The following is a 26,195-nucleotide window of genomic DNA, read 5'->3' as shown; positions in this document are numbered from 1 at the left end:
GTAAGCAAGAAATTGGACATTGAAAGTCTCACATGTAGCATTCAATATTATATGTAGAGTAACTTCTCCCTTTTTCCTGCAGGTCCAGCACTGAAAGGAGGGGATGGGAATTGAACAATTACTGTGGCATTTTCTTACTCACTGCTTTTGGCTTGGAGGTATGGCTTGCATACTGTATATAGTAAATCATTTGATTTTTTAAAAATGTGTTCAAACTAACCAGTGTGGTCAGTTGCATGTCTAACTGTCCAACATCTCTTACTAAAATGTTTCCCACTGCTATTTGAGGGATGGGAGTTGATGCCTCGTCATGGACTGCTGAGGTGCCCAGCTCAGTCTCTGGCCTACAGGGCTCACCCATTGTGATTCCTTGCTCATTCAACTACTCGAAACCAGAGAAGAAGCCCTCTGAATTCACTGGCATCTGGTTCAAAGACAAAAATTAGATTATATACCACCCAGACAGCTCCAAAATCATTCAAGACTACAAGGGTCGTACAGAGCTGGTGGGAGACCTCCGGCAGAAGAACTGCTCTCTCAGAATCGACCCTCTCCATTGCAGTGACAAAGGACCCTTTACTTTCAGGATTGAAATCAAAGACCATGATAAGTATTTATACAAAGATAACACAGTCTCCATTGCAGTGAGCATTAAGTTCCCAAGGGAGGATTCGACAAGGAGAATTTCAATTGTTGTATTATAGTATCCCATTACTTACCCTAATGATAGCTGTAGCTTCTTGTTGATTTAAATTATAGTGCTGAAAGGACAGAACCAAGAACTTGTGGATGCACACCTAAAAAAAAACGGCAATAACTGTTCTCTTGTCTTTGCTGATTTTAGGCTCTCCAGACGCCCCCTCTGTCAGTGAGGGAGGAGGTGAAGGAGGGGGGGCTGTCTGCCTCCTGCTCTGTGTCTCACGCCTGTCCATCTGATTCCCCTCTCCTCACCTGGAGCCACTCCGGAATACCCAGTGTCCAATCACAGCAGCTGACCAACGGACAGTGGGAAGTGACGTCATCCCTGACCTTTACCCCCAGCAGCACTGATCACAACCAGTCTCTGGTCTGCACAGCAGCATACAGGGGGGGGGAAGACAACGAAAACGTTGAAAACTCTCAATGTCAAATGTAAGGGGACCACACCTGTGTGTTAACAACATTGTTTAGTAAATTACACTTTCACTTCTGTGAAAACTGAATAGATCTGTGCATATGACAAAAGTGAAACTAGAAACAAAACTTATTTGAAAAATCTAAATAAATTGAAAGCATGTAATTGATCCACTGAATCTGTCCTAAGATGTTCATTACATAGTAATATCATTCTTACTAATGATGTTATTCATAGATGCCCCAGTGGATGTGAAGGTTAAGGGAGTGTCCAGTGTGAAGGAGGGAGACTCTGTGGAGCTGAGATGCTCCAGTGACAGTAACCCTGCTGCCCACAGCTACCGTTGGCACAACAGCAGAGGACCTCTGCCCACCACTGGACCCACACTCACACTGGAGAATGTGACCAGACTCACTGAAGCCCTCTACTGCATTGCCATCAACACAGAGGGACAAGGCCAATCCAGCCCACTGAAGCTCAACGTAGAGTGTAAGTAGATGCAGTCATTCTGTTAATAAGGAACATGTCATGTCTGTGTAGATATAATGAAGAAAGTTATCTTCAGGATGTAGCACTACATGTTCAGTTAAAACCAAACTGTTCATCATTCTCATCCCAGATCCCCCTGAGATCAAATTGGGCTCTGCCTGCACTTCAGACATCTCCATGGTAACCTGTCTGTGCATTGTGAATTTGGAGCCCCCCGGCACCGTGGAGTGGTCTCTTCCAGCCCCCTGCCCACCCTGCCCAGTACCAGACGTGAAAGGCATGGATCAGTTACCATGGTGACCCTACAGAGGGCACTAGGCTTCTCAGAGAACATCCACTGCCATTCCAGCAACACCCAGGGCAATGCCACCTTGTCCTTCACTGTGTCCACAAATGGTAAGGGAACCAGTTGGGGAAGTGTATCATAAATAAAGTATTACATACTATATTAAAAGATTTATAAAGGATATTATTTGTACATTAATAAATCATATTTATTTGTTTTTGGACAGATAAGATGTCGATGCTGTACGTTTCAATTGGTATTGCTGCATTAGTGGTGGTAGTAATACTAGTTCCCATGTCAGGTTGCCGATTGAACAAGAAGGGGTAGGTTACTCTTGTATTTCTTTCTGGAGGGAGCTATGCAGATTTGTATTTGTTTTTAGTTGTTTTGTTCTGTTTGTATAAATTGGCATTATTTTTCTCATCAGTGGGAGGAGTCATAGTGACCTGCCAGTAGCCAGTATACAGGACATGGATGCAGCCAAGTGTGCTTCCTCAGATCCCTCAACATCATGGAATTTTTCTACAGGCTGTTTGGTCTGTGATCAAAATGTATACATCCTGATGAGTTGTTAAAGCCCATTAGCCTACATTCACTCTTGTAGTGTCTTATCAATGAACTCTAACTCTATCCACAGGAAAGAGCAGAAAGACACCAGCAGTGAAATCCTCACAAACTACTACACCAACAATCACCTATATGGCAACATGGAGGTATGTACTGTGGTTCTACTGCAGACATTTACTGCTGTAGAGATCTGAGAAAATGTTGCTCTAAATAAGAGTTTTTTTTCTTCTCAACAATAGAGGTATTGTTGATGATATCTCTGATCTGGTTTCCTGTAGGCTGAAGAGGATGGCAACCCATTCGAGTGTGAGGTTGGAGATGATTCAGTCTATGGTAACATGTGAACACAACTGGAAGCATGTGGAAGTCAGCTGGCTCAGAGCCCATGGTACTCAGTCTGTCAAAGGTTTCAGTAAAATATTATGTAGCAGAACTGGTGACTGCTTATATTTGTTAACTTGATGTAGCTTTATGGTTCTTATGGCTAATGAATATGGTGCATTCTTATTTGGGCTGTGGAGTTTATGTTACGGCTTTTACAAGGCGTTTGTTTATCTGTAGCTTGGTTGATTCAGAAGGATTTTTACTAAATGTAAAATACAACCAGTATTTAACAATAGCTTGTTTCACCCTTCCCCAGCTGTCTGTTGAAATTGTGTCTCGAGGGTTATCTGAGGATAGAATACTAGTGTGGGACTTTCAGTGTTTCTCCACTTGGGGTTCCTCTTTCCTTTATTTGTTCAACATCTGTTTATTTCCATACGGTTTAATCTCTTTCACAGCACTGATTTAGTCAACTTTAGGTTTCTTGACCTTCTCTATAAGAACATATCGATAACAGGCATACAAATCAAAATATAGACTTTTATGAATTTTGATTAGGTTTTGATTGTATCTCTGTATACATTATCACATCTGGAAAAAAAATAGTTTCACAAAACATGTTTTTTAACAAATGTTTTTAACACATGATTTGAAAGGTACTGACATTATTTTTTTTTTACAGATTCAGTGTATTGAATACTGGGCATGGTGTGTTCTCCTTCCTACTGTACATCATTGAGAGGGTGAGAAACATAGAGATCCTATTAAATAATTATTATAATTTATAATTTAATAATATTCTAGTATTCTAATTCATAATTCCCATACTCATTTCTGGGAGTGCAGGATATACAGTGGGGCAAAAAAGTATTTAGTGAGCCACCAATTGTGCAAGTTCTCCCACTTAAAAAGATGAGAGAGGCCTGTAAATATGAGAAAAATGAGGGAAGAAAATCCAGAAAATCACATTGTAGGATTTTTAATGAATTTATTTGCAAATTATGGTGGAAAATAAGTATTTGGTCAATAACAAAAGTGTATCTCAATACTTTGTTATATACCCTTTGTTGGCAATGACAGAGGTCAAACGTTTTCTCTAAGTCTTCACAAGGTTTTCACACACTGTTGCTGGTATTTTGTCCCATTCCTCCATGCAGATCTCCTCTAGAGCAGTGATGTTTTGGGGCTGTTGCTGGGCAACACGGACTTTCAACTCCCTCCAAAGATATTCTATGGGGTTGAGATCTGGAGACTGGCTTGGCCACTCCAGGACCTTGAAATGCTTCTTACGAAGCCACTCCTTTGTTGCCGGCGCGGTGTGTTTGGGATCATTGTCATGCTGAAAGACCCAGCCACGTTTCATCTTCAATGCCCTTGCTGATGGAAGGAGGTTTTCACTCAAAATCTCACATGGCCCCATTCATTCTTTCCTTTACACGGATCAGTCGTCCTGGTCCCTTTGCAGAAAAACAGCCCCAAAGCATGATGTTTCCACCCCCATGCTTCACAGTAGGTATGGTGTTCTTTGGATGCAACTCAGCATTCTTTGTCCTCCAAACACAACGAGTTGAGTTTTTACCAAACAGTTCTATTTTGGTTTCATCTGACCACATATATATATATATATATGCCATTTAGCAGACGCTTTTATCCAAAGCGACTTACAGTCATGTGTGCATACATTCTACGTATGGGTGGTCCCAGGAATCGAACCCACTACCCTGGCGTTACAAGCGCCATGCTCTACCAACTGTGCTACAGAAGGACCACGACATTCTCCCAATCTTCTTCTGGGGCGGCAGGGTAGCCCAGTGGTTAGAGCGTAGGACTAGTAACCGGAAGGTTGCAAGTTCAACCCCCTGAGTTGACAAGGTACAAATCTGTCGTTCTGCCCCTGAACAGGCAGTTAACGCACTGTTCCTAAGCCGTCATTGAATATAATAATTTGTTCTTAACTGACTTGCCTAGTTAAATAAAGGTAAAATAAAAATGCTCTCTAGCAAACTTCAGACGGGCCTGGACATGTACTGGCTTAAGCAGGGGGACATGTCTGGCACTGCAGGATTTGAGTCCCTGGTGGCATAGTGTGTTACTGATGGTAGGCTTTGTTACTTTGGTCCAAGCTCTCTGCAGGTCATTCACTAGGTCCCCCCGTGTGGTTCTGGGATTTTTGCTCACCGTTCTTGTGATCATTTTGACCCCACGGGGTGAGATCTTGTGTGGAGCCGCATATCGAGGGAGATTATCAGTGTCTTCCATTTCCTAATAATTGCTCCCACAGTTGATTTCTTCAAACCAAGCTGCTTACCTATTGCAGATTCAGTCTTCCCAGCCTGGTGCAGTTCTACAATTTTGTTTCTGGTGTCCTTTGACAGCTCTTTGGTCTTGGCCATAGTGGAGTTTGGATTGTGACTGTTTGAGGTTGTGGACAGGTGTCTTTTATACTGATAACAAGTTCAAACAGGTGCCATTAATACAGGTAACGAGTGGAGGACAGAGGAGCCTCTTAAAGAAGAAGTTACAGGTCTGTGAGAGCCAGAAGGTGACCAAATACTTATTTTCCACCATAATTTGCAAATAAATTCATTAAAAATCCTACAATGTGATTTTCTGGATTTTTTCTTCATAGTTGAAGTGATGAACCTATGATGAAAATTACAGGCCTCTCTCATCTTTTTAAGTGGGAGAACTTGCACAATTGGTGGCTGACTAAATACTTTTTTGCCCCGCTGTAGTGTCCTTATCCTCAAACTCCCCCTCCACTTAAACTGAAATGTAATTATCTAATATTGTAAGAGATTTCATTGTCTGCTAATATTCCCCGTTTACTTACCCTAAGGTTCCTGACTTGGTGTACAGAGAGAACACTGTAAGAATGGCCTATGTTGATTTCTGTCACTGTACATTTCAAAAGTGCTGAACAAATAGTTATTTTGACTACGTCCATCCTAGCTCGCTCATTAATGTCTTAATTGAAATTACGGATTGCCTCTTTTCCGCTTGTCGTCCCCTTATGCCATAGTTTGTACATCTCAATAGTCAGTCAGAAACCACATTTGTTTAAGCAAGTCAGCCATATCAGCTTTGTTTTTTTTAAAGGCAGTAAATAAGGCTGAATTAACTGTTTTGCTACCAGACAAGGCTACGCTGTTAGCAAGGTGTAGCAGTGGTAAGGTTTTGGGACCGCTTTTGGGACTCTGCTTTTGGGACAGCTTTATGTAGGCCCTAACAGTTTGTGGGCACAGTTTGTCACAGTTATAGTGCAATTCATCTATTGTTTATTGTTTTTGTGTTGTATACTGTAGTGGCTTTGCTGGCATGCATTCCAATGTTTTAATGTTTTGTTTGCCCCACCAAGATGTTAAAATCGCCACTGACAATGCAGATGAGCCACTGACTGGGTCATTCTTTCCCACAATGCAAGAATCATGAGTTTGTTTGTTCAGCCCAACAGCTGCCACACCACTTGGTTTGCAACAACATTGTCAGGAAATATCACCACTCTCATTTATACTATACAGGACTTTGACATAGAGAGTGACATTTGACATTGAGAGTCTCGAGCTGTTCACTGTCCAGAGGTTGGTTTGTTATCAGTGATGGTGCGGGTAAAGGTCATGGATGATGTTACCTCCCAATGGCCCTTGGTATGCTGCTGTGATTGGATGCTGGGTGTTCCAGAGTGGCTCCAGGTGAGGCGAGGGGGATCAGATGGGCAGGAGTGAGACACAGAGCAGGAGGCAGATACCACCTCCCCCTCCTTCACCTCCTCCCTCACTGACAAAGAGGGGACTGGACAGCCTGACACGGAAGAAAAGCATCCATTGAACAATTAGTCAAAAACTGATATATGGCATTTTGAAAGGCACAAGCCACGTTTAACAATTCAACAGGATACAGATAGACAAAAAAAAATCCTCAACCAAATAAACATAGGCCTACCCAGCTTTCACATTGATGCAAACCATGTTACTAACAAAGGAGAACTGGTTGTACTCTGGCATGTCAGTCCTGAAACAGAACGGTCCAACGTCATCGTGTTGAACATTATCGATCCTCAGGATGCAGTTTCCCTTGCTCAGGTCTCCCAGGATCTGGGTGCAAACTCTGGGGCCATCTGGTGTTCTCCTGTAGGTTCTAGATATTTGTTGACCTTCCCCCACCAGGAGAGGGTATAACAGGTGCCTATAATCTGTGATGGGTGTCCATGTGGGAGGGTACCTGAATGTATGAGTACACCTGAAATGTATGTTGACCCCCTGGGACATCTGCTGACCTGGGAGTCATTCGGCTCAAGTCCTCAAGATTCCTTGATGTCCTTCCAGATTCTTCCAGATTCCCTCGATCTACCCAAGGACGCTAGAGGACAAAAATCAGTTAGCCACCTAACTGAGGAACTCAATTTAACCTTGCGCAATACCCTAGATGCAGTTGCACCCCTAAAAACGAAAAACATTTCTCATAAGAAACTCGCTCCCTGGTACACAGAAAATACCCGAGCTCTGAAGCAAGCTTCCAGAAAATTGGAACGGAAATGGCGCCACACCAGACTGGAAGTCTTCCGACAAGCTTGGAAAGACAGTACCGAAGAGCCCTTACTGCTGCTCGATCATCCTATTTTTCTAACTTAATTGAGGAAAATAAGAACAATACGAAATTCCTTTTTGATACTGTCGCAAAGCTAGCTAAAAAGCAGCATTCCCCAAGAAAGGATGGCTTTCACTTTAGCAGTGATAAATTCATGAACTTCTTTGAGGAAAAGATCATGATTATTAGAAAGCAAATTAGGGACTCCTCTTTAAATCTGCGTATTCCTTCAAAGCTCAGTTGTCCTGAGTCTGCACAACTCTGCCAGGACCTAGGATCAAGAGAGACGCTCAAGTGTTTTAGTTCTATATCTCTTGACACAATGATGAAAATAATCATGGCCTCTAAACCTTCAAGCTGCATACTGGACCCTATTCCAATTAAACTACTGAAAGAGCTGCTTCCTGTGCTTGGCCCTCCTATGTTGAACATAATAAACAGCTCTCTATCCAACTGATGTGTACCAAACTCACTAAAAGTGGCAGTAATAAAGCCTCTCTTGAAAAAGCCAAACCTTGACCCAGAAAATATAAAAAACTATCGGCCTACATCGAATCTTCCATTCCTCTCAAAATGTTTAGAAAAGGCTGTTGCGCAGCAACTCACTGCCTTCCTGAAGACAATGTATACGAAATGCTTCAGTCTGGTTTTAGACCCCATCATAGCACTGAGACTGCACTTGTAAAGGTGGTAAATGACCTTTTAATGGCATCAGACCGAGGCTCTTCATCTGTCCTCGTGCTCCTAGACCTTAGTGCTGCTTTTGATACCATCGATCCCCACATTCTTTTGGAGAGAGATTGGAAACCCAAATTGGTCTACACAAGTTCTGGCCTGGTTTAGATCTTATCTGTCGGAAAGATATCAGTTTGTCTCTGTGAATGGTTTGTCCTCTGACAAATCAACTGTAAATTTCGGTGTTCCTCAAGGTTCCGTTTTAGGACCACTATTGTTTTCACTATATATTTTACCTCTTGGGGATGTCATTCGAAAACATAATGTTAACTTTCACTGCTATGCAGATGACACACAGCTGTACATTTCAATGAAACATGGTGAAGCCCCAAAATTGCCCTCGCTAGAAGCATGTGTTTCAGACATAAGGAAGTGGATGGCTGCAAACGTTCTACTTTTAAACTCGGACAAAACAGAGATGCTTGTTCTAGGTCCCAAGAAACAAAGAGATCTTCTGTTGAATCTGACAATTAATCTTAATGGTTGTACAGTCGTCTCAAATAAAACTGTGAAGGACCTCGGCGTTACTCTGGACCCTGATCTCTCTTTTGAAGAACATATCAAGACCATTTCAAGGACCGCTTTTTTCCATCTACGTAACATTGCAAAAATCAGAAACTTTCTGTCCAAAAATGATGCAGAAAAATTAATCCATGCTTTTGTCACTTCTAGGTTAGACTACTGCAATGCTCTACTTTCCGGCTACCCGGATAAAGCACTAAATAAACTTCAGTTAGTGCTAAATACTGCTGCTAGAATCCTGACTAGAACCAAAAAATTTGATCATATTACTCCAGTGCTAGCCTCCCTACACTGGCTTCCTGTCAAAGCAAGGGCTGATTTCAAGGTTTTACTGCTAACCTACAAAGCATTACATGGGCTTGCTCCATTTTTATGGAACGGTCTGCCTACCCATGTCAGAGACGCAAACTCGGTCTCAACCTTTAAGTCCTTACTGAAGACTCATCTCTTCAGTGGGTCATATGATTGAGTGTATTCTGGCCCAGGAGTGGGGAGGTGAACGGAAAGGCTCTGGAGCAACGAACCGCCCTTGCTGTCTCTGCCTGGCCGGTTCCCCTCTTTCCACTGGGATTCTCTGCCTCTAACCCTATTACAGGGGCAGAGTCACTGGCTTACTGGGGCTCTCTCATACCGTCCCTGAAGGGGGTGCGTCACATGAGTGGGTTGATTCACTGATGTGGTCATCCTGTCTGGGTTGGCACCCCCCTTCAGGCAGGGAAGGTAGGGAAAGGTCTATCAAGAAGCTATGAGCACAACACTAAATGGCCAACATGCTAAACATATATACCCACTGGCCACAGACATCAACTCAACATCTATTTCACGTTGCTTCATTGTCATGTCATTTCAATGACGAGGAAACAACATTGGGTCAACCAGTGTATGCCCAGTGGGTAAAGAACATTAGGTCCAAAGCTGATGACTTATCAACAGTCTACATGTACTATCTTTATAAAGAGTACTGTCAGTTTAAAACAGATCTGCTCAGGTTGCTGTAATGTACCTGGACGTTGCCATAGACGGGCTCATCAATGACCCTTGGAGGAGGGTCATTGACGACATTGAATGTTCCTGTGTTGCCTAGTTACAGTTTTGTCGGCTTGAAAATCTATGGCAAGACTTGAAAATGTCTGTCTAGCAAGGATCAACAACTAGCTGGACTGAGATTGAAGAATTAAAAAAAATATTATCTACAAATATTGTACAATTCAAGCATGCAAAGCTCTTACCCAGGAAGACTCACAGCTGTAATCACTGCCAAAGCTGATTCTAACATGTATTGACTCAGGGGTGTGAATATTTAAAGATATTTCTGTATTTCATTTTCAATAACTTTACATACATTTCTAAAAATATGTTTTCTCTTTCTCAATATGGAGTAATGCATGTAGATCAGTAGAGGCTGCTGAGTGGAGGTCGGTGAATGCACCAATTTGTAAGTCGCTCTGGATAAGAGCGTCTGCTAAATGACTTAAATGTAATGTAATGTAATGTAAATGGTTCATTATAATGGCTGGAATGGAGTACATGGAATGGCATCAAACAAATGGAAACCATGTGTTGGATGTATCCTTCCTGTTTGGCCCTGTCTGGGGGTATCATTGGATGGGGCCACAGTGTCTCCTGACCCCTCCTGTCTCAGCCTCCAGTATTTATGCTGCAGTAGTTTATGTGTCGGGGGGCTAGGGTCAGTTTGTTATATCTGGAGTACTTCTCCTGTCTTATCCGGTGTCCTGTGTGAATTTAAGTATGCTCTCTCTAATTCTCTCTTTCTTTCTCTCTCTCGGAGGACCTGAGCCCTAGAACCATGCCTCAGGACTACCTGGCATGATGACTCCTTGCTGTCCCTAGTCCACCTGGCCGTGCTGCTGCTCCAGTTTCAACTGTTCTGCCTGCGGCTATGGAATCCTGACCTGTTCACCGGACGTGCTACATGTCCCAGACCTGCTGTTTTCAACTAGAGACAGCAGGAGTGGTAGAGATACTCTTAATGATCGGCTATGAAAAGCCAACTGACATTTACTCCTGAGGTGCTGACTTGCTGCATCCTCGACAACTACTGTGATTATTATTATTTGACCATGCTGGTTATTTATGAACATTTGAACATCTTGGCCATGTTCTGTTATAATTTCCACCCGGCACAGCCAGAAGAGGACTGGCCACCCCTCATAGCCTGGTTTCTCTCTAGGTTTCTTCCTAGGTTTTGGCCTTTCTAGGGAGTTTTTCCTAGCCACCGGGCTTCTACACCTGCATTGTTTGCTGTTTGGGTTTTTAGGCTGGGTTTCTGTACAGCACTTTGAGATATCCGCTGATGTACGAAGGGCTATATAAATACATTTTATTTGATTTAAATTTTATGTATTTGATATCATTCCATTAATTCTGCTTCAGTCATTACCACGAGCCTGTCCTCCCCAATGAACCTCCTGTGGTGTAGATAGGTGAGAGAGAAACAAATATTTCATCCATTTTGAATTCAGTCTGTCACACAACAACATGTGTAATAAGTCAAGGGGTATGAATACTTTCTGAAGGCACTGTATATATAGCATACATTTTAGTCCAAGACTAGGCTTAATGCGGGTCTGGGAAACTGGCCCTGAGAGTCTACTTACATTCTGTGGTGGCTAGTGGGACTGTAGTCGTGGAATCAACTGAGAAGGAGACAAAACAACTTCAGCCCATCTTTTAACTTTGACAAATACATTGTTATTGCTGTTATCAACTGTGTCAGGCAGGTTCACTGGTAATTTCTAAAGTAAACCAATATCTGATTCAGAAACACAGTTCAAATTCTGTGTGTACGTGAAAATTCTAAGCTGAATAGTTCACCTGTGTTTGACTTGTCCATTGGTATGATTGAAATAGTCCCGGAGGTTCCTGAATGGAAAAAAACACAGTAGGGATTAGTTTCCTCCATATCAAATGAATGACACATTTCACTGAACAAAAGCACTTTACATTGCATCCTCTACTGCTTACCAGATACGTTAATGTAGACAAGTTCATTAATAAAACTGAAGTTGTTGGCTCCAGTGGTAATTCTCAAGTAGTAGGGCCCCATGTTGCCTTCGTTAATTCTCTTGATGTTCAGGGAGCAGTTTCCCTTAGTGACATTTCCTGTCATGTTGGTCCTGTTCTGAAAACTCTTGATGACAAATATGTTGTTGGGGTGATAGAGGAATTCATTCTTGTCATTGTCATTGATGTTAAATTTAGTATTTCCCAGGCGTTTCCAGTAGGCCTGGATAGGCTCTTTAGATGGGGACGGGGGAGAGGTAAAATTGCGTGGAATGGTCACATCATCTCCCTTATTGGTAAAAACAACCTTCGGGTAATCAGCTTTCCAATCCACACCTGTGTTTGAATGTGTGCATATTGAGTGCATATTGACATAAAAATGAATCACATACCCCTAGTGCCAGAGTCCTGAGACAAAATGAGCATCATCTCAATCCATATCAATGGGCTCATCTGGTCCAACAGAGAGATTTGAAAGGTAATTCTAACTAATGACGCACCAGATTCCTAATATCGTTTACATGTTGTGTTAAAGATGCCTGGTGTCAGATGGCACTCCCATCAGAATTGTGTCAACCAAATACAACATTACCACTGACCAACAAGCATAGCATAGACTGTAAAGCACTGGGAAATAATGTTGGTTCAGCAACAACAAAATAAAAACCCAAATCTACGGAGGATACTCACTGTGTTGTGAAAAGAGGTGTCCAAACAGGAGGCTACAGGTCCAAGGAAAACACCAGCAGTGACCATGGCACCGGCACATGTCTTAAAAGCCAACTGGTTCTAATAAAATGAGTGACAAGCAGTTATAACGAGAGTGGTGTCAAAAGTATTGCATGTATATTTCCTGTTACTTAACAATGATGGTGACTGAAGAAAAAAAAGGAATTAGAGTAAGTTTTGTGTAAATGTGTAACCTGAAGGTGACTGTTGGCTAATTACTTGAGAAACAGCTAGCACATAACATTCTGAGAACCATATGTTTCTTAGAGCTTGGTGAGAGTTTGGTTGTCCTATGGTTATTTTGAATACAACCTTCCCACAATATTCTGGGAACGTTGCAGGATACCCAGATGGCACATTACGTTATGAGAACCGTATGTTTCTTAGGTGGGAATTTCATTTCGGTTTCTACAGGTTTCCTTGCGGTTCTATTTAAAGTCATGTTCTCAGAACATAAAAACCACAATACATCTTTTAAATTTAAAAACATTCCGTCCTCAACGTCAACAAAACTCTTTCTATCGACACCTAATCTTAATGAGCACTTGTTCCCTTTGACATTGGGCCTGTTTGTACATCCTGGTGGCGCAGTGGACTAATTCCATGAATAGAAAACAGAAGATCATAGGTTTGAATCTCAACGATGCCTTGCTATAACAATAAAAATGCCTAAACAAATGAATTTCCATGTGTTCAAAACAGTTAACCCAAACTAGGCCAACAGTGTTATTGAAACATGTTCTCAGAATGTTATTTAATTACCTTCAAATAGCCTATCATTTTTGTTCTCAAAATGTTAATAAAACCTCCCAGGAAAACTTTCAGGGTTCCAAAATGAAACAGTCTCAGAACCTCCCTGTACCCTAAAAATTAACATTCCCAGAACAGGCTACATTTTCGCTTCCGTTAACAGAACGTTTAAAAAACAATGTTTTACCAGTCAGGAAACGTATGGCTTCGTTCCCAGAACCAATGGGTAACTAAAAATGTACATTCCCACAACTTTCAAGGAACCAAATGTGCTGAGGAGTCTTTCTCTCTATCAGTAAGGGAGATATGAGAAAGAGAGATATGACACAGGGTATACAGTGTTGAACTGTAAACACAATCATCTCTAACCTGTGGTTGCTGAAGAGATTTTGTCATGCTGAAAAGGAGTCATGAGGCTTCCATTGCACACACAGCTCTGTTAGCTAGGTACATGGTGTTCTACTAGAGAGGGGCTACCACGGGGTGGGGATTGTGGGGTAGTGAGTATGAATGTAACTGACGCATGATCAGGAACGCAGAAAAATATTATCTCATATAATCTCTCTGCCTTTCTCTCATCCCTGTCTCGATCTCTTTATCCCTCACATCTCTCTGTCTTTCTCTCAACTCTTTATCGCTCACACCTCTCTGGAACTTTTAAAGTAGGAAAACAAAACCACTTTTATATTGTTTAGGCCTTTGCAAGGTCAATGATTTAAACATACACATGAAGTATTTCTGATATCCACATCCAATTGACATTTGCTCACACAAACCTACATTGGAAACCACAGTGGGTTTGACTCATATCTATATATTTTTTTTAAACCTCAGAGTGTAGGTAGAGCATCAGGACATGAACTTAAGGAAGTAAAGTTGGTTATTGTAATTGTTTTGCAGTACTATTTGGGGGCATAAGGTAAGACTTTAATGACACATTTAGTACATTTCTTCTCTGAATCTCTTATCTGGATGAAACTATTAGTATCATACAACATGCTAATTATTTGTCTCTTCTTGTTGACATAAAGAATGACTACCTTTCACATTGTCCTAATTGTGATCATCCTTCTCAAAGGTAATGGTTTTATCTTGTTTGGGTTTTAATTTAGTTTTGTGCAGTTCACAGACACAAACCCCAAATGTTGACTATAGGAGAGATCTAAACAGGTGCATCTCGTTTCACTGTTTTGTCTTGATGGCAAAGAAAGTCATCCTCTTGACAGGAATCTAGTTATTTATAAAATGGGTGGTTTGAGCCCTGAGTGCAGATTGGCTGACAGATGTGGTATATCAGACCGTATACCACAGGTATGTTAAAACATGTATTTTTACTGCTCTAATTACATTGGTAACCAGATTATAATAGCAAAATATTTGTCACAAGTATTTGTCTATTCTGTTGTCCAGTCCCTCATCAAGCTTTCTGTCGTGTATGGGTGGACCAGAACCCTGTGGTGACCAGCACACTGGGCCAGAAAGTCTCCATGGGATGCCGTGTCCTGTCGGACAGCGGGGAGCTGATCACTGGCTGCAGGGCAGAGTGGTACATCAACACGGCCACACATGGCCAGAGGAAGGTGTGGAGGGAGAAGGGTGACTTTCCCCGATTCAAGGGGAGGTTTCAGAAAACCTACGACCTGAACACAACAGATAGAAGCCTCCTGATGACCTGGTTAGAGCTGAATGACATAGGCTATTACTTCTGCACTCTGCAGTGCTGCGTCAATGGGAAGGACAAGCAGCACCATGGCAATGGGACATGACTCCTCCTCAGCGAGGCTACACACACACCTTATGGGTTAATATTTACCTCAGTTATCCCAGGTAACACAACAACATTTTTCACATATTAGGCCAAAAAATATCACATTTATTCCCTTACTATTGTATTGCTCAAAAATGTATCACGTTATCATACAGATGATGTTGACCTTCCCTTTGTAGTTAATGTTTTCAAAATTATTTTGGATTTTTTAAGGTGCAGAAGAGAATACTTCAGAGATGCAACTTTTCTTTTTATGCTTTTCTGGCAGTGAAGCTGTTGGTCATCATAGTGCTTGGAAGCCTCACAATCAGTTCTTAAAGATTTCATTTGGAGGATTTAATAAAGGTTCAATTTAAAAAATGTTAAGTACTTATTCAATTCATTAATGGAAAAAGGCCCAACATATTGTATTAGTTTGTACTTTTAGTATTGCACTGAATCCGCATTTCACAGACCACTTCCATTCAGCATACCACCCTGCATACCACTGCTGGCTTGCTTCTGAAGCTAAGCAGGGTTGGTCCTGGTCAGTTCCTGGATGTAAGACCAGATGCTGCTGGAAGTGGTGTTGGAGGGCCAGTAGGAGGCACTCTTTCCTCTGGTCTAAAGAAATATCCCAATGCCCCAGGGCAGTGATTGGGAACACTGCCCTGTGTAGGGTGCAGTCTTTCGGATGGGACGTTAAACGGGTGTCCTGACTCTCCGAGGTCATTAAAGATTGCATGGCACTTATCGTAAGAGTTGGGGTGTTAACCCCGGTGTCTTGCCTAAATTCCCAATCTGGCCCTCAAAACACCATGGTCACCTAATAATCACCAGTTTACAATTGGCTCATTCATCCCCCTCCTCTCCCTTGTAACTATTCCCCAGGTCGTTGCTGCAAATGAGAACGTGTTCTCAGTCAATTTACCTGGTAAAATAATGGATAAATAAAACTTTTTTTTATTTTTTTAATCATAGTGTGGGAGGAAATGTGAAGAGTTAGGTTTGGGTGTAGCATGATAAAAGAGCAGTTTAGACTAGTTAGCTGTAAGCCTTGTCCATCATAAGAAGCCACGAATATGAATGAAGGCGTTTCACTTTCAAACGCTTATGCCAGACTGACCATGTGTAGCCTAGCCTTATACAGTATAAATAGTTGTCTTGTAAAACCTCTAGGTGGTGTTAAAATGCTCCTGTAGCCTAAGAATTGCGGCTTTCAACCCGACATAAAAACCCGAATGTAGGCCACACACAAAACAGTAAGGTTCAGTCATATGACTGACTCACAGGAAGAACTTTGGTCGTGAGGTTTAAAGTGGGCAGAGCATAACAGTCTCACACAACATGGATTCCTGCCTGAACTGGGAAATGTCCTAACTCCTGTGTATTGAAGGATATTCCATTGAAAGTCGGAGCGCAGCGCATCATAATATTGAAAGGAAGGTAAAACGAACCTTTTTTTTTTTTTACCACAAACAAATTTAGCGGGCACACCGTTTTCACGAGGAGGGATGTTTGTGTTTTACACTTCGTGTCATTAGTGAGAATATACATCATGGACACTCTACAGGAGAACGGGCTACAGCACTCACCTGCACTCGATATTCCCGGTCGTGAAAGTACGGCCAAAGAACACGGAGTACATGGGACTCCCCTTAACACAAAGGGAAAGCATGGGACAACTAAAATAAGTTCACCAGTCAATAATGTAACTGCGGAGTCTGGGAACCAACAGATAGTATCACTGGTAAACGCACCTGCACTACCCACGACACCACTCGAATTACCTGGCGTTATGGACGCAGAGGGGAGAGTCGACGAGTCCAGGCTGCGGATGCACATTTTCAAGAATGGTAAGTAAGGATGGGATACGATATCCTAAAGAGAAATTGATGGGCATGAATCACTGCCAATTCATAATTCATCATTAATTGATTGAAAGTGATTTAATATTCAAACATTATGGGCCAGTAAGCTGGAGCCTATCACAGTTTAAATTAAGTAAAGTTAAATTGTTTCCCAGATATTGCTCTATCAATATCTACAAGTCAAGAGGAAGTCAAGTGATGTTTGCCTGAGGAGCTAGCTGACTGCACTACAGTTCAACCATTCTCCAGAAAGCCATGTAATCAAACCTCACTGAGACCCCTCAAGTAAAGATGTTTAGAAACCGACAATGGTTTGGTTTTATAGTTAACAGTCGAGACCTTTGGTGTGATCTGACAGATTATTTACAGAGGGAGGAAAAATCATGATTCACATGAAATCCATCAGTCATGGTTTGTGGGTATGACATCAACAGTCCACACACATCTGCTCCCGAGGGAAAACGAGAGGGGAGTGTATGAATAGGTGAATAGCTGGGGACTGTATACTTAATTGCTTCTATCTGCATCAATGCTCCATAAGTAAGTTGCAGTCACCGGTACACTCAGGGCCTTCACTCACATGTTTTCAAGCTCAAGGTGAAAATGGACCCTAACATCAGATCTAGGATCAGATTATCAACTACCAATCATAATCTTAACCATTTAGGGATGACAAAATATCTGACCATGTATCAGTGGTTAGGGGACAGCTACAGTATATGACCAAGATGTAGGAATCCGAGTGCATAGTGTTGACTGTAAACACTGAACCCCCCCCCTCCCCCTCTGACTCTGAACCCCTAGGGCTTCGTCTTGCTGAAAAGCTCAGAGAGAGTCATGAGTTTTCCAATGCTCCCAAGGTAGAGTTCTGTGAGCTAGGTACATGGTACACTGATACAGAGGGGTTACTACTGTGACTGTGTGTTTATCAAAAAACTTAATCAGGAACATGGACCCCCCTCTTTCATTGATGCACATTCCTTCTCTCCTCTGGTGCGATATCATTAGCTGAAATGACTATGGTGCAAAAACATTATATAATGATCCCTGTCAGAGTTCTAAGAAGGGGGCTAAAGGTCTCCATGCTGGGGATCAAGACTTGTTTTGCACACTAACCATTGTAAGCCACTCATTCCTTGAGAAGCCTAGTTTGTTTAGGGATTAATTAGCTAGAAGGAATAAATTAGCCACTTTATCTCCCGAGTTGTATTGTCTTAGACCGCTGCACATCTCAGTGCTAGAGGCATCACTACAGACCCTGGTTCGATTACAGGCTGTATCACAACCGGATGTGTTTGGGAGTCCCATAGGGCAGCGCACAATTGGCCCAGCGTCGTTAGGGTTTGGCCAGTGTAGGCAGTCATTGTAAATAAGAATTCTTTCTTAACTGACTTGCCTAGCTAAAAAAAAAAAAAAAAAAAAAAAAAATCTAGTCAGAGGCCAATTGATCCAATAGCTTATCTTTTAAATTTTAGTTCTAGTCTAGTCTTCACACTCCTGTAAAATTGGGCAGAAGTCCTTGTCTCAACATTATAACCTGAGTCAACTCTGCTGAAAAGCTAGAGACCTACCAGTCCAGAACACCAAGTGGAGAGGCTGTCCTTCTCTCACCTGTCCAGTTGTTTCCCATCAGTGAGGAAAAGGAACACACAGGAGGAAAGAAGCCATTGTAAAGTATCTGGACTCAACCTGTGCTGTATGTGTCTAGGTGGTATGTCCCCTTCGGGGCGTGGCCAGGTTTGGCGTTTCCTGTTCGGGATGTACCCCTGCAGCTCCACCTCTCTGGAGCGCCCCCTACTGCAGGAGCAGCTCAACGTCCGCTACCACTCCATGAAGAGGAAGTGGCAGCAGCTTTTTCCTGCCGCCGTCCGACTGCGTATAAATGGCACCGATGGTAGGGCCCAGATGTAGATCAACTTATACTCCTTTCTCTCTCTCTCTTGCTATCTATTGTTGTTCAGCACCTTATTCTAGACTCATCAACTTTATGCTGGAATCTGAGCTCAACCAATTTAGTAAATTCTCCCTGGTTTCCTCCTGTAAAGTTGCTTCCTTCACTCTCGCTCACCTGCCTCCCATTCTCTTCCTCCCTCCCTGTGTGTGTTTCTAGCTGAGTTGGTGGCAGCGGTGCGGTACTTCGATGTGAGGCAGGACAGGGTCCAGCTGCAGACTCAGATCCAGAGTGACGAGGTCAAGGAGAGGCTGTCCTTTCTGGAGCTACAGGCCCAGGTAAACCACCAGCCTGAGAAAGTACACACAGAACCCCCTGAAAAGTACATGGTTTAACTGCTTCTCCCTCTTTACATTTTTGAGTGTAAGAGATCAAAATTACCATACACCTTCCCTATTGACCATTCACCTATTCATAGTTAATATGTTCAGCAGAAGTGCTATGCGTTGTAAATGTACTAAAGTAATTTAGCTTGGGGCTGTTTGAAATGTTGTCAGTTTATATTGCACCAGGATATGGGTGTTAGGCTACAAACTGTGTGTTTTAGTCATGGACATGTCAATATAGTCCACTCTGTAATTTTATTACTGAATATTATATATATTATTATATTTTACAGTCTCTTAACAGCTGGTCACACTCTCAGAGGTTGACATGTCTTGTTACATACCTTTACAGTCTACATAGTATGTTAGACTGAAGTCTGAGATGATGACATAGTCCATCTGACCACTAATATCTTTGTTTCTCTGAACCCAGGTGTTGTTTGAGCGGGTGACCTTTGATCTGGAGGAGCTCCAAGAGGCCATCCGAATCATCGACAAGGACGTGCCTCGGACAGACAGAGACCTACCCTACTACTCGTGAGTGGCTTTAGTTCATTATCAACTTCAGTCTCTGTACAGAGACAGAGCGCCAATGAAATTCTCACAGATGAATTCTCAGTACTTTGTGGTGATCAAATAGTAAGTCTGTAGCCAGAGTCTACGCCCCTTCGTCGGAGATTGGTCAACAGTAGGGATTCTTCAATGAAGTGCTTGTTGTCATTCAATGAGAGATGACTCGTCCTCATGCACATTTTTCTTTCACTTGAGAAATACTGCACCAAACATTCTAGTCAGATACAAAATTGCACGATTAAGATCTCTTCTGGAAATCCTCAAAATTAATGACAGATTTCTTGAGTTACCTTAAATTAATCCTGACTTTTTTGAGGAAGTGTAATCTGGCTACGGCGTCTCAAAATGGACAAACCGTACTCTTGCCACTTTTTTTTTTTTTCTCTCTCGTTTTTCAAGCGGAGGTTTTTTATTGGAGTAAGTGATCACATTAGTTTGGTTTCGGTTAGCCGAGCTCGGCTAGCTGCCAGGCGAACTAAAGCATGCTGATGCCTTTACAGGGAACATTGCTCAATACAGAAACAGGAAGCTTTACAGGATTTATGTTTAAACTCCTCTGTCAGGCTGTCGGCTACAAACAGTTCAACACTTAAATCAACAGGGCATATTGGAGTAGGGCCTTAGGTGTTCGTTCTGTCAACATGTGTAAGCAGTGACACACTGACTACCAGTTGGTTTTAGAATAAGAAGGCTGTGTCGTTACAACGTTAGTTTTTTTTAGCTTGACATTACAACCCATATAAAGCCAGTAGGCTACATGTAGCTGCTCATTTTAAGGATCAGTATTTTTGTGTGAGGTATCAGTCTATTTGATCGTATTTGTTTTAACGAGGGTTGCAAAACTACTGGTAATTTACCAAAGTTATCAGATTTTGTCAAATTAACTGTTAATTACCAAAATTACTTTATCTATGGTAACTTTTTTTTAAAATCATATAAAATAGTGATCTTTTCTTAATCTTTACATCTGTGTGTCCATTAGTTTCTAGTGCAGCTTTTCCCAAACTAGGGGTTGCGACTGAAAGAAAAAATAATAATAATTGCGCTTGGTTCATAGAACCGGGGTTCTGTCAGTAGCCTCCTAGATACAGTTGTAATAAACAGCACAGTTTCTGTTTTCTTCCTACAAATGTGTCTCAACATCTTTTACGGTTTAAGCTACAAAATATTATGACCCCTTCACTGAAAGATAAGGAATACGGATGTGACTTCTGTTTCCCTCAAGCTGCGCAGGACTCATTAGAACGGAGTGGACAAGACCAGGCTCTAAATCAGACTGGGGGGAAAATAATATCAATGATCTTTTCTACACAGAATACCATAAAAAATTAATGCCTGATGATCTTCTGAACTTCCCAATACCTTTCTGATGCATTTGTCACCTCAAACCATACTTCCTTTAGATTGAAGTACTGTCAAACTGATTTGTAATAGACTGCCATAGACCCAATTTTAAAAAAAAGTAAACATTGGCCTTTGATTACATCACTGTTTTTACATGGTTGGGTTGCAAAAAAAAAAAAAAAAAGTTCTGGCAACCCTGTTCTAGTGGATAGACCATATGGTTCAGGAGAAAATGGCGTACATAATGGAAAAAAAAAACATATTCAATAGAATGACATTGTTTGCAATTACCTCTTCAACTCTTCCAACTATTTACTTTTTCACAACTGCCACCAGTTCGGCCCCAAAACATTTACAACAAAGACATATTGACATACCCATAGTAAATAAAAGCAAAAAAAAGATAAAGGACATTCCATGCTGAAACCATTATATTAAATACTAACTGTATTCATAAATGAATGGGTTTTATTAAGGATTATGTTTCACAGCTTTGTCACATTTAAACATCTTATTTTATCTGTTACATGTTATGAAAATGACCTAAAATCCTAGAAAGTGTCCAATATTCTAGTAGTGTACTGGTAAAGTACCGGTAACCTTTTCTCCCTTTGCAACCCTAGTGATTTTGGTTTGTTTGCTTTTACAGGGGTGAAGGCTTGGGCAATCTGCTGGTGTTGAGGGATATTCTCATCACATATGCTGCTTTTCACCCAGGTAATCTTTCTTTCTCTCTCCTATTGTCTTTCTCTTCTGTCTCTTTCTTTCTTTTCTCACTCTCTGTTTATCTTTGATCCTGCCTATCTCAGTTTTTAGTGCTGCAAATACTGTATACTGGTCATGAGCCGGTTGTCACCCAACCACTGAAAGGATGTTTCGTTAGAGAGCCCTCTAGTGGAGAAATATATGTTGGCGGAGTAACATGTCAATCCTAACTTGACAAATGTGTGTGTACGTTTTCGCCCCTATCTGCTATGGAAGTAAATGCATAATTTATGAGAAATTTACACGCATATTTGCATGTTCAGATTATCCCCTTATTCTTAGTAGGAAGCTAAAGTAACTATTTACTTACTTTCTTCATGCTGATGTGATGGAGTTCAGAGGTGAGCTATGCCCAGGGGATGAATGACCTTTGTAGCCGATTCCTGGAGGTGCTGGACTCTGAGGTGGACACCTACTGGAGCTTCTCCTACTACATGGAGAAGTTCTCCAAGGACTTCCGCGCTGACGGCCTGCACAGGAAGATAGGTTTGTTATTAGTTTTAATTGTTGTTTTTTTATTTATTTGTCTGTCTTCTCTGTACATGTGTAATAATATGGTAGATTTGATAATAAGGTCATGTTATTAACATTTTGATTGTTGTCACTCAGAGCTGGAGGCAGCACTGCTGAAGGAGTTAGATCCTCAACTCCACACCCACCTGATAACAGATAGCATGGAGAGTTTCACCTTCTGTCACAGGTACACAACACACACGCATATACTGCATTTGTATGTGTTTGCAGTACATACACTACATGGTATGTGGGAAAAGTATGTGGACACCTGCTAGTCGAACATCTTATTCTAAAATCATGAGCATTAATATGGAGTTGGTCCCCTCTTTGCTGCTATAACAGCCTCACCTTTTCTGGGAAGGCTTTCGACTAGATGTTGGAACATTGCTGCGGGGCCTTGCTTCCATTCAGCCACATGAACATTAGTGAGGTCGAGCACTGATGTTGGGCGATTAGGCCTGGCTCGCAGTTGGCATTCCAAAGGTGCTCGATGGGGTTGAGGTCAGGGCTCTGTGCAGGACAGTCAAGTTCTTCCACACCGATCTCGACAAACCATTTCTGAATGGACCTCGCTTTGTGCACGGGGGCAAAGTCATGCTGAAACAGGAAAGGGTCTTCTCCAAACTGTTGCCACAAAGTTGGAAGCACAAAATCATCTAGGATGTCATTGTATGCTGGAGTGTTAAGATTTCCCTTCATTGGAACTAAGGGGCCTAGACCATTATGGCTCCTCCACCAAACCTTACAGTTGGCGCTGTGCATTGGGACAGGTATCGTTCTCCTGGCATCCTCCAGACTGCCAGATGGTGAAGCGTGATTCATCACTCCAGAGAACACGTTTGCACTGCGCCAAAGTCCAATGGCTGCGAGCTTTACACCACTGCAGCCGGCGCATGGCATTGCGCATGGTGATCTTAGACTTGTGTACAGCTGCTTGGCCATGGAAACCAATTTCATGAAGCTCCCAAATAAAATGTATTGTGGTGACATTGCTTTCAGAGGCAGTTTGGAACTCAGTAGTGAGAGCTGCAACCGAGGACAGACAATTTTTACGCGCTTCAGCACTCGGCGGTCACGTTCTGTGAGCTTGTGTGGCCTACCACTTCGCGGCTGAGCCGTTGTTGCTGTTAGACGTTTCCACTTCACAATACAGCATTTCCAGTTGACCGGGGCAGCTCTAGCAGGGCAGAAATTTGATGAACTGACTTGTTGGAAAGGTGAAATCCCATGACGGTGCCACGTTGAAAGTCCAATGAGCTCTTAAGTAAGGGCCATTCTACTGCCAATATTCGTCTATGGAGATTACATGACTGTACTCGATTTTATACACCTGTCAGCAACAGGTGTGGCTGAAGTGGCAGAATCCACTAATTTGAAGGGGTGTATTTGCATGAAATGTGTATACTTACGTTTATGTGTGTCCCCTCTCCCAGATGGCTGCTACTGGGTTTCCAAAGGGAGTTTGAGCACTGTGATGCCCTGCGTCTCTTTGAGATCCTGAGTTGTGACCACCTGGAGCTCATCTCCCAGCAGGTGGACCGCGCCCGCTACCAGGAGAGGATCGCCCGCAGGCAGAGTATAGGTGAGACCGTGGTCTCCTGTGGCCATCCTTCCAAGTTCCAGGCTAGTGAGTCGGTGACATGTCACATGTGTGACAGTACATAAACATTGCAAAGCATGGTTCCAAATCCACAATATATTGTCAAGTAGAAATGTTTAGGAGCAACAACGGCTTAGCCACGAAGTGGTAGACCACACAAGCTCACAGAACAGGACCACCGAGTGCTGATTTTGGAATGAGATGTTTGACGAGCAGGTATCCACATACTTTTGGTCATGTAGTGTATATGTCCATACAATTGGTCATATGAATTTACAGAAGCCCGTTTTGGTCCTTCTGTATTTGTTTATAACAATGGTATGTTGTCCTTCTTGTGATTTGTTTGTGTTGTAACGAATGCTCTGGGATTGTTCCAGAGGATAAACCAGTGTCTGAGGCACAGGCCGTCAACACAGAATTCACCTTTGAACTCTTCATCTGTGCCACCATATTATTGGACAACAGAGATGCCCTGCTGAGGTGTAGGAACGATGTGCAGCTCATCCAGTTCACCAACAGGTGTGTATCTGCGTCTGTCCGTCATCGAAAATATTCGCCTTGTCATTACAAAGCAATACAAACAGACTCATCAGTCTTTCGCTCCGTGTTTCTCTCTGTGCAGTTTGCAGGGAACTCTGGACCTGAACCTCACCCTGAAGAAAGCAGAGGAGCATTTCTACAACTACTGTAAGCGCTCTGCTTGGGACTATATGAACGGCCGCTGCAGGACAAGTAAAAACAAGGAGGGACACTTCTTGTTCCAGCTCCGCAGCTTCTTCTCCTGAACCCAGATCAGTCTTTAACTTAACCTCTTGAACATTCAGCTACAACCTGTAGTAACTGTGGGGTGGACTCAACAAGGGACCTATTTCCTAGGATGTGTGTGCTATTTACATGTCTTGTCCACTAATGTTGAAGCATTCATATTTCTGTGGGATCTACTGTGAGTGATGCTGCTTACTTACCAACAATTCCATACATTTGGACTGTCTTTGTTGTTGTATCTGATTATGCTAATTTCTATCTATTTAAAACATATCTATTTATTATTTAGAAAGGTGTCAATGAACGGGTAGAAAAGTGTGCAACGCTGAATTGGTTACATCACCTGGAGTTTGGCCGTCTTGATTTCTATGTTTTTCTTGGTGAGTTTAGAAGAAAGCCCTGTTTACACAATGATATAATAATTAGGACTATGATGTGGCCAAAAGGTGTTCTCACCCTTGATCTGAGATTCAACTATATAATATGTGATACTACTGGAAGAAAACAAGTCTTGGAACTGCATCAAGACCACATGTAGCAACAGTTTGCATGTGTTGTGACTCCCTGCTATTGGTAAACATAGAAATATAATTACGGGGATGCCTGTTCTAGTCAGTCTATTTCTAAAGGTATAAAATGGGACGCCAGCTGACCTATGTCATAGTGGACCTGTGTGACAGGAGTAGCTGTTCATTGGTTCAGTTCTGAGCCAATACTGTCTGGAATATTAAAATAAATATGCATGTCTGTCACAATCTTGCTTAGTGAAAGTTTGATGTTAGTTTGTTGGTGATTTAAATGTTTTATTCTGATCCAGCTAATTGCCATTGAAGGAGATGTCACTTTCAGGTGTCCAGTGCTTTTAGGCAGATAGTGAACATGTAATTCCGAGTATAATTGGGTTTGGAGCAATTCATAAAAAAATGCTTTACAAACGAAGGCCACCAGTGAGGAGGAGGATTATTTCCAGATGTTTCACTGCTTGACATTTCAGTTCCTCGACCTGCGAGTTAGAGTGAAGAATAGGTTTCCACATGTAGGAGGGACAGGCTTGTCATTGTATGTACGGACTGTTATTATATAAGGGTTAAATGTAATAAACTGTGGGACATTAAAGGTGTGTGAATCTTTTCTTCATTTAACCTTTTTAGAATAGCCTTAGTGTGACCTACTTGACGTAAGCCCTTGGTGAATGCTTTCATGGTTAGGGTAGTATTTTCATGGAGCATGCTATGAAAGGTTCAGACAACTATATATAAAAAAAATATGCTTAATTTATTCTAAAATACTTTAAATTCATTACATCATGTAATTTACTGTACAAACTAGAATGTGCTTTGCTGCTTGCGGCCGGCTGCTGGTAGGAGATATCTGTAGTCTTCTCACAGTGCTTATCTCACTGAACAGCCCCCAGACCATGTGAATCAAATTTAACATGCCCTGAGAAAACCTCCTTACTCTGAACAGGACAAACTTGTTTCACTTTTTTAAATAAAAGACAATAGTCTTTTCTATTTTTATTCACTGAAAAAGGGCATACAGCAATTCCGATAACTCCTATACCAGATGAAGTTAGTTGGCTAGCACTGAATGGGCACATGCAGGCAGCT

The 26,195-nt window shown here is 42.0% G+C and overlaps 1 protein-coding gene and 1 long non-coding RNA gene across 5 annotated transcripts; both read left to right on the top strand.

The window, feature by feature from the left end:
- The first annotated feature begins 861 nt into the window (after positions 1 to 861).
- LOC118373840 (uncharacterized) lies at positions 862 to 10,555 on the top strand. Of its 4 annotated transcripts, none has more exons than XR_008088031.1 (9): positions 862 to 1,131; positions 1,352 to 1,603; positions 1,734 to 1,999; positions 2,116 to 2,212; positions 2,317 to 2,425; positions 2,527 to 2,602; positions 2,735 to 2,844; positions 3,463 to 3,523; positions 10,414 to 10,555. It is a non-coding gene; the product is annotated as an uncharacterized LOC118373840 (long non-coding RNA). The 4 variants fall into 4 exon arrangements; XR_008088032.1 differs by having other exon boundaries at positions 2,317 to 2,440; positions 2,735 to 2,789; XR_008088029.1 differs by having other exon boundaries at positions 2,317 to 2,440.
- Positions 10,556 to 15,957: 5,402 nt separating this feature from the next.
- si:dkey-238d18.4 (uncharacterized) lies at positions 15,958 to 25,107 on the top strand. The gene is made up of 10 exons (XM_035760069.2): positions 15,958 to 16,730; positions 18,454 to 18,639; positions 18,856 to 18,974; positions 19,456 to 19,559; positions 21,589 to 21,656; positions 22,044 to 22,190; positions 22,314 to 22,404; positions 23,654 to 23,802; positions 24,198 to 24,339; positions 24,443 to 25,107. The coding sequence occupies exons 1-10, from the start codon at positions 16,433 to 16,435 to the stop codon at positions 24,603 to 24,605; spliced, it is 1,467 nt and encodes a 488-aa protein (XP_035615962.2). The 5' UTR covers positions 15,958 to 16,432; the 3' UTR covers positions 24,606 to 25,107.
- Positions 25,108 to 26,195: the final 1,088 nt, after the last annotated feature.

This window comes from Oncorhynchus keta, chromosome 31 (genome assembly GCF_023373465.1).
Source record: "Oncorhynchus keta strain PuntledgeMale-10-30-2019 chromosome 31, Oket_V2, whole genome shotgun sequence".
NCBI classification, from domain to species: Eukaryota; Metazoa; Chordata; class Actinopteri; order Salmoniformes; family Salmonidae; genus Oncorhynchus; species Oncorhynchus keta.
This window is presented reverse-complemented; position numbering and strand designations above follow the sequence as displayed.

Bases quoted from the DNA above. Each gene is read 5' to 3' on its own strand.
- si:dkey-238d18.4 (XM_035760069.2), top strand. From the start codon at position 16,433: ATGGACACTCTACAGGAGAACGGGCTACAGCACTCACCTGCACTCGAT. The intron at 21,657-22,043 runs GTAATCTTTCTT...GATGGAGTTCAG, and splicing joins ATATGCTGCTTTTCACCCAG to AGGTGAGCTATGCCCAGGGG. The intron at 22,405-23,653 runs GTACACAACACA...CCCCTCTCCCAG, and splicing joins AGTTTCACCTTCTGTCACAG to ATGGCTGCTACTGGGTTTCC.